The sequence below is a fragment of the Tupaia chinensis genome, unplaced genomic scaffold (genome assembly GCF_000334495.1).
Source record: "Tupaia chinensis unplaced genomic scaffold, TupChi_1.0 Scaffold000098_3, whole genome shotgun sequence".
NCBI classification, from domain to species: domain Eukaryota; kingdom Metazoa; phylum Chordata; class Mammalia; order Scandentia; family Tupaiidae; genus Tupaia; species Tupaia belangeri.
The window spans coordinates 1,412,159-1,420,695 of record NW_006159562.1 but is presented as its reverse complement, the minus strand read 5'-3'; the positions used below and the strand labels follow the sequence as shown (position 1 = coordinate 1,420,695).

Here is an 8,537-nt window from a genome sequence, read left to right as displayed (position 1 = left end):
TGTTCAGACAGGACTGGAGGTGAGAAAGTCAGCCTTCCCAAATTAGCAGTCATCTATATGCAGGGAAGAGCTCTCATCATTTTGAGGGTTCCTGTCCTACCTATTAAGGTCACAATTTGGAATGTCAATACAAGATTTTTAGCTACCGCTAAGCCGGGCACTGAGTGAGACACAGCAGAAAAACAGAAATGAGGACTGCAGTGGAGGAGAGAGAAATGTAAATTAATGACTAGGCCATGCAGTTTTGGAAAGAACTGAGGAACAAGTTCTTTTTTTTTTTTTGAGAGAGAGAGAGGTTTTTGCTGCAGGGCACGTGTGCTTGCTAGAGAGATAGAGACAGAGAGACAGAAAGTGAGAAATCACCCTTCTGGGGGGATGACCATGCTGCAATCCCTTCTCCTTCATTCTCCTCTTAGGATTTTGGGCATGCACGCACATGTGCCCAGAGTGAGTTTTAGCCACCGGATCTGAGACTCGAACCATGGTTGCCTATGTGAGAGTCCTGCGACGTAACCACTATGCATCTGCTTATCTCGAGGAACATGTTCTAACGGCACATCAATGGGAGAATCCTCCTCATAGAGGAGATGACATTTCTGTTAGTCTTCCAGGCGAGGAGGATTTCTAAACCATGAAGATTGTGAGGACAAGGATATTAGGGTAGGAAATCCCACACAAGGTAACTTGCTCACTAAAGACACTCTGGGTTTGAGCAGGGCGTTCCATAGTTAGAACTGAGGAACAAGTTCTTTTTTTTTTTTTGAGAGAGAGAGAGGTTTTTGCTGCAGGGCACGTGTGCTTGCTAGAGAGATAGAGACAGAGAGACAGAAAGTGAGAAATCACCCTTCTGGGGGGATGACCATGCTGCAATCCCTTCTCCTTCATTCTCCTCTTAGGATTTTGGGCATGCACGCACATGTGCCCAGAGTGAGTTTTAGCCACCGGATCTGAGACTCGAACCATGGTTGCCTATGTGAGAGTCCTGCGACGTAACCACTATGCATCTGCTTATCTCGAGGAACATGTTCTAACGGCACATCAATGGGAGAATCCTCCTCATAGAGGAGATGACATTTCTGTTAGTCTTCCAGGCGAGGAGGATTTCTAAACCATGAAGATTGTGAGGACAAGGATATTAGGGTAGGAAATCCCACACAAGGTAACTTGCTCACTAAAGACACTCTGGGTTTGAGCAGGGCGTTCCATAGTTTCATCTTTCCTATTCCTCAGAAGTATGACCAGGGTAGCTAAAATTCAGATCACCTAAGTTTGTCCATTCTACTATGTATGTTTCTTTTTTTTGGTCCTCAACCCTGATGCAGAGAAAATACATCTCTCAAAAAAAAGTAAGAACTATTTCTACATTTTAACGTCACAGCGTGGTGGAGGTACTGATATTGATGCCTGGGGACACGATGAAGTTTACATCTACTTAACCACTAATGATAAGACAGCACTGGAATGAATCAAGAGACATCTAAAGACACCCAGAGGCATTGTGAGTACATCTGAAATCCGGTTACGAATAAGCCACAGTTTCTCTTGTGATTTCTGAAACATCTCTTTGTTTAATCATAGAATTATTTTCATCTTCCATTCACCATCAATAACCCACTTCATTACTTAACCAACCTTTCTGAAAAAATTTGGTATTTAGCATAAGCAAACACTGAGCATCAGCCAGAGGTGTGTTAATTTTAAACAAAATAGGAAAGAAGAATAAAAAAAATCCACACCAAAAAAATGTGAAACTCAGAGCATGTGAAAAGATCAACATTATCAGCTATTAAAAAATAAAATTTCAGGACAACCATTTTAAAAAAAAATCAGGTAGAAAACTGAGTAAACATAAATATCATCTAATGTATTTCTTTCATAAATACATTTAGAGCAAACAAACGCATCAAACAGCTAGCTTGACAGTACATAACCATAGTAAAATATTTTAAGCTCTAAAAAATTAAATCCCAATAAGAATGAATTAAAAATATATTTTAATTGTTTTTATTCTTTATGGAAAAATATGCCTCAGCATTTGTGTAAAAAAAGAAATAGGCATAAACATAGCACGGAAGCCACCCAAATCCACTATGTAAAGATTATTTAAAGCAAAAGATAAAGTGTTATGGCATTTTCAGCTGAATTTTATCCCATAATCACACCTACTATAGGTGTTAGACAATAGAGGTAGATAAGTTGGGGGTGAAATCAGTATTGTAAGCTAAGGAGAAAGATTTTTATAATAGCTCGGATCAACCGACTGAAAGACATTTCCATTTACTCCAAAATTCAAAGAAGCTTACAGGACTAAAATACAAAAACCTTTCTATGCTTCGTAGATAAGCATCAAAACTACCAAGCAAAATTACTGTGGTCTTAGACACAAGTAAAATTCATGATCCCAGTGAAAACTATAGTCTGTGTAGATTTTTTTTTTTTTTTTGCAGGGCCTGGCTCTCACCTTAAAATTTGACCCTTAGAATAACTTTTGTGAAATTCATCAGGGTCAATGACATTGAAATGAGTCAGAAGTAACAAAAGATGAGACCTGGGTAGTAACAAGAATATAAATTTACACCACGGATAAACTTGGTGAGTTTCTAAGAAATTATTTTTGTTGTGTGCGTAAACAACAACAAAAACAGTGGCGGAGGCTCTAGCGCGGCCTCGATGAGACCCAGGGTGTTGATATTGTCTGTCACATCAAGAAAGTCATGGAGAGAGGATGTGACAGGATGGTGGGCAGGAAACACGGAGAAAGTGTCCCTTAATTCTCCACATCGCTCTCTTCTCATTTGGATCCAGTCACAGTCCAAGCAAATGCTGGAGACTCCTTTAATAACTGATGCCCAAATAGGAACTAGTTTTACTGATCATTTGGGTTAATGAATTGTTTTGCATTGTCTGTGCTACTTTTTCTTCCCATCTGGCTAGACAGAATGGGTATATGTAACATGCATTTACATCCATGACCTTTATTTTTTCACTTATTCATAAGAACAATATAAGTTTTTTTTTTTTTTTTAATGTTGCAAACAAGACCAGCAGGTGGTATGGCCGTTAAGTCGCTGGACTCCCAGATGGCCAGCCGTGGTTTGAGTCCCAGACCAGGTGGCTTGAAAATCATGCTGTGCAAGTGTGTGTTGTGTCTAAAATCCTGAAAGGAGACTAGAAGAGAAGGGATTGCAGCAAGGCCACCCCTCTCTGGGTGTGTGCGGGGGATGATCTCTTACTTTCCCTCTCTCTGTCTCTCTCTCTCTGGTGAGCACTTACATCCTATGGCAAAAAGAAAAAAAAAACACTATTAAACGTGTTGCACACAATTGTCAAATCTGTCAAGGAAATTCTCATTAGGCAATCGTTTTCAATGCATTCAGTGTGTTTAATTCGAGGATGTAACAGGCTGCTCTGGCTGAAGAGGGTAATTTGGAAAGTGCTCAGCATGTCTGTGTAACAGGAAAAGAATTTTGGTCTCCATTGTGGAATGTGGAATATAATCCATGATTAATTGTCACTGCTCTCAAACTGCCCGCCTTGTTTCTGTGTCTCATGTTTTGGCTGCTACGAGTGAGCAAGTGTGCTGGAAAAAAAGAAAGGGAGAAACGAGGGAAGAAAGAAGAAAAAACACATTGAGCTCTATGATTTAGAAACCCTGAAAACCAAATCCTGTAGTTTACCTCAAAACTTCACATACTTCACTCATAACTCAAACATCAGGCCCTTCCTTTGAAGCAGCTTATAATAAATTTAAGACACATAACACCACAATCTCTTGTAATGGGGCTGAGGAATTTCTGTGTGGAAGGTATTTGAAGGAATGTCTAAAAAAATGATGTCAAGGAATGCAGATATCGTGTGCTTTTCAGCATCTATTCAATCCGTGACCCCTGCTGAGTTGCTAGGGAAGAGGCATGTCACAGTTGTAGAAAAAAAAGAATCACACAGTAAATCAAAGTACGCGTGAATACGACTTTGGAAATGTTCACTGTCACCAGAAGGACATTTTCCTGATGGTGTGACCTCATTTCCAACATTACAGCAACTAGTCTAGAGTTGCATTGCACCAAAGGGGGTGCACAAGATGTGTGTCTGCTTTTTGTCACTGACGACGACTGTTTTCTTGGGTTAGAAAAAAGGACGAACTCCAAGAGACGATACCACCCCTGGCAATAACCAACAAAGTCTGTTCGGGGAGTAATGCTCTTGTCAACTACATTTTAAGGCACTTAAACAGGTATATCGTAGTTCCGTAAAAAAATAAAATATGCATCGAAGCAACATTCACAAGTACAAGTCTTCGGAGTTGTTGGTCTGTACAATCCTGTACATATGTACACTGCTACGGGAAGTCGCCTCCTTCATTATACGGTTGGCCTCGTCAACTTCACTCCCTACGAGAAAGGAAAACAGGTTCGGAGTTGGACAATATCTGTGAGGGAGGGGATCGGTTAATACCACAGGGACCAGCAGTTAGCGTAATGGCTATGTCGCTGGACTCCCATGTAGTTGACCGCGGTTCGAGTCCCGGACCCGGTGGCTTAAACTCACACTGGGCGTGTGTGCGTGCGTGCCCAAGATCCCAAGAGGAGAATGGAGGACAAGGGATTGCGGCGTGGCCATCCCACCTGGGGGGTGATTTCTCGCTTTCTATCTCTCTGTCTCTCTCTGTCTGTCTGGCAAGCACACGCGCCCTACAGCAAAAACCTCTCAAAAAAAAATTAATACCACAGAATTTATGCTATTAGCTGGAAGAAGAGGTCCACCCAGATAGCATTATAGAACTACTCATCCAAACCTCTGGATACAAACATTTTCCCGCACTCTTCCCTGGCCAGCAGACTCTGTCATCTCCCTCAGTCTCATCTGGCTACTCCTCCTGTCCCATGGGCACCACTTGGCGGCCTTGGGTCTCAGTCAGGATTGCTTGCAAAGCAGAAGAGGTGCTTTATGGAGGTCCTGAGGATGACTCTGTTTATTTATTCTAGAAGTCAAATGTGATGGTTATACTCCAGGCCTTCTGGATTATTCTATATTAGCCATGGACCCTTGGTTTGGAGTTGGTTTTTGTGCAAAGGGAAATGAACATCAGATAATTGAGTCTTTTTGGAAACACTCCTGTTACCCTGTAGTATAAACTCCAGAGCTCTTAAATATTTAGTAGGGGAAATCACTGAGTAATATGGTGTTTACTATGCTGCATATTATTGAAAAGAGTATCAGGATGGACAAGTAATTTTCTTCACTCTTTGTCAAATTGATAGGTACAAATTCTGACCAAATATGCACAGATCCATTGATAAACATAAACAAATGTAGAATGGAAGTTTTCAAAGGGGATCAATAGTAGAAGAAACAGAAAGGTACTAAAATGGGGACCAGCAGATGGTGTAATGTTTCCATCACTGGACTCCCATATAGCTGACCACAGTTTGAGTCCCGGACCTGGTGGCTTAAAACTCATACCAGGCATGTGTGCATGTGTGCTCTAAATCCTGACAGGAAAATGGAGAAAGGGGGATTATTTCTTGCCTTCTGTCTCTCTGTCTCTCCAGTGAGTGCATGCGTCCAAAGAGCTCTCAAAACAAAACAAGGTAAGGTAGTAAAGTACCTTCACCAACTCTGGGTAGGGGACTCAGAACCTGGTCAAGGCCGTGTGACGATCCCTCACGGGATGTGCTTTTGCTTTCCCTCTTTTCCTCTCTCTCTTTCCTTCTGCCTCTCTCTGGCGAGTGTGTATGCCTCTTGTAACTTAAAAAATAAAAAAAAAAAATCCATCCCCTGTCCTGGGTGCAGGATGGCTCTGCTTAGCATGCACAGAGCTCAGTGGGAGGTACCGTAGCTATTTCTTTCTCAGGATATAAGGACATGGCACAAGCACTTTGCTGCTGCATGGCTCTTCTTTCCACACATCTGGTAACAGTTGCTGCCTCGTTTATAGACAAAACCAAGTCCTACAAGCCCAAGCCCAGGCCAGCTCCATCACAGCTACCGTGTTTTATGTATCATTCCAACTTCTTTATTTTTAGAGAGAGGTTTTCTTTTTTTTTTTTGCTCTAGGGCATGTGTGCTCACTGGAGAGACAGAGGGAGAGAAAGTAAGAAATCACCCCTGAGGGTGGCTGGCCACACTGCAATCCCTTCTCCTCCATTCTGCCCTAGGGATTTGGGACAGGCACATACATGATCCTGGCATGAGTTTCAAGCCACTAGGTCCAGGATTTGAATTGTGGTCAACCAGGTGGGAGTCCAGCGCCTTAACCACTACTCTACCTGCTGGCCCCATCATCATCCAACCTCTTGGGAATCACTTAGTTTCCTTTATTTTGGTTGCTACTTCAAGAAATCAAGTCCACAGAGATTTACCATGGAATGAGATGCTAAAGTTAAGTGTGATTAAAGGAACACTCCTTTGCTGTTTAAATTTTATATTGTTAAAGCCAAAACATAGTCTTGCCATTCATAGAAGTTATTATAGGTCTAGAAAAAAAACAAAAACAAAAATGAAGTACGGTATTCTGGATAAAGCCAGGTCCTATCCTATTTAGAAAGGCACACAAAGTCAGGACACAGTGTAAAGAGTGGGTGGGGCCCTGGGGCAGAGCGGGTACCTGTTTCGAGTATGTTTAGAAAAACTTTACTCCATGCAACATGCCCTTACTGGAAACAAATTAAGAAGAGTTTTTAAGGGCTGGTTCTGTGGCTTGGTGGTTCACACAGCTGGATCCCACATGGGTGACCACAGGGTTCAAATCTCAGACCTGGCATCTTAAAAAACATGCCAAGTATATGTATACACATTTCCAAAATCCCACAAGGAGGGAGAAATGGAGGAGAAGGGATTGCAACGTGGCCATTCCTCATGGTAGGACGGGAGCAGGGGGTGTGCTTTCTCCTTTCTCTGTCTCTCTCTCTGGGGAGCACACACACCCTCTAGGGAAAAAAAAAACTTTCAAATGCAGTATTTGAAGTATAAGTGTCTTTTATAACAATTCAAAATACTTAATCCTCAACTCTCTTGTTCAAATTGGAATGTACCAACGTACCATTATTGTACCTGGTTAAGAACACACGTACTTGAAAACGAGGACTAGTTAGCGAAAGCTGAAGGGCATGACCTGTTCACACTCAGGAACCTCATTTCGATCTAATTCGGATCTACAGATGATCTTTCTAGAGTCTCACCTTCTGCCTTGACACCATCCAAGACTTGATCGTTGGCACCAACACGCTTCCCAGGAGGATCTGAGCTGGGTGATAGATGAGCAAGGGAACGGATATCAAAGAGAGGTGCTCGTGGCCCGCAAACACGATCTTCAGCATGGGGATTCCTGACGAGCAAACGAGACAGAAAACCTAGAGGCAGATTCACTTTGCCATCCATTTGAAGACACGCTCCATTAAAATCAGAATTTTGGAATAGGTTATTACCAAAGTTCCCCAAAGGTATTCCCAGAACTGAAATGAGAAGGTCTCAAATGAGTCACCAAATCTTCCCATCTTCCTCTCCCTAAACAAAGCTCTAAGCTCTAACTCGAATAGATTGAAGTGAAAAGGGTGATCTCTGAGGACACCAGTAACTCTCCATGCTAATTTGTGGTCTATCTCAGAAGGAGAGAGAATATCGTGTGTAATAAAGTTGTTTCAAGAAGGCTGTGAGGGCCATCAGGTGGCATAGTGGTTCAGGTGCTGGACTTCCACATGGTTGACTGTGGTTCGAATCCTGGACCTGGTGGCTTGAAACACACTTGGTGTGGGTAGGTACGTGCTCAAAATGAGGAAGAAGGAATTGCAGCATGGCCATCACCCCTGGGGAGTAATGTCTCACTTTCTGTCTCTCTGGCAAGTGCATACGCCCTATAGCAAAAATCTTAAAACAAAACAAAACAAAAAAAGACTAAAAAATATTGGTAAAGCATGGGACAGTCTATTGGTCTATAGGGAGATCTGCCTGGCAACCTTGCGGAGGCCCAGAGCTCACTTTTGTGGGGTGAAAGAAAATGGAACATAATCTACGGTATAGACTTTCATAAGTAGGAGGGTACTTCAGTCAAACGAACAGTAACAAAAGCTTTCACATGTTCTCTTTTGGCACCGAGGATCTCAAAGTGCTTTCCAATTGTCAAGCAAGGCTTGTGCAATTTTGTATACGGCAGGTGAATTGTAAAATTAACACTGAATGTTTAAACCCCACAGTAGAGCTCTTAATGGAACTCAAATCAATGAGTACTACTTAGCCAGTCTACCACTGTTTTCTACCAAGGGCAGGGTTAGTCTATTTTGGAAGCAGCTGTTTAAGAGAGAGCTTCTCTAACGAATGAAATCCAGACACTAGCAGTTTTACTGTTACTACCAATTGTTTTCATATGGCCAAGGGTTTCAGAATTGCTGTGTACCCATGTCAGCCTTTTTCAACTGGATAGCTTTATTAGCTTAGCTTTCTTCTTGTTTCCTTGAGAATGGCTTTGGAAAAGGACCCAAGGTCCTAAACGTGCGCAACGCTGGGACATAAATAACATTTTATTATAACACAACGAGGAA

General features: G+C 42.1%; 1 protein-coding gene across 1 annotated transcript in view; it reads right to left on the bottom strand.

Annotated features, from left to right (window-relative positions):
• Positions 1 to 3,457: 3,457 nt before the first annotated feature.
• SLC10A7 (solute carrier family 10 member 7) overlaps positions 3,458 to 8,537 on the bottom strand; it is a 286,343-nt gene continuing 281,263 nt past the window's right edge. The window contains exons 11-12 of the mRNA XM_006143458.3: positions 7,182 to 7,327; positions 3,458 to 4,391 (exon numbers count right to left, since the gene is read on the bottom strand). Of these exons, the coding sequence (XP_006143520.1) occupies positions 4,362 to 4,391; positions 7,182 to 7,327 (176 nt within the window). The 3' untranslated portion in view covers positions 3,458 to 4,361. The remainder of the gene's footprint in view (positions 4,392 to 7,181; positions 7,328 to 8,537) is intronic.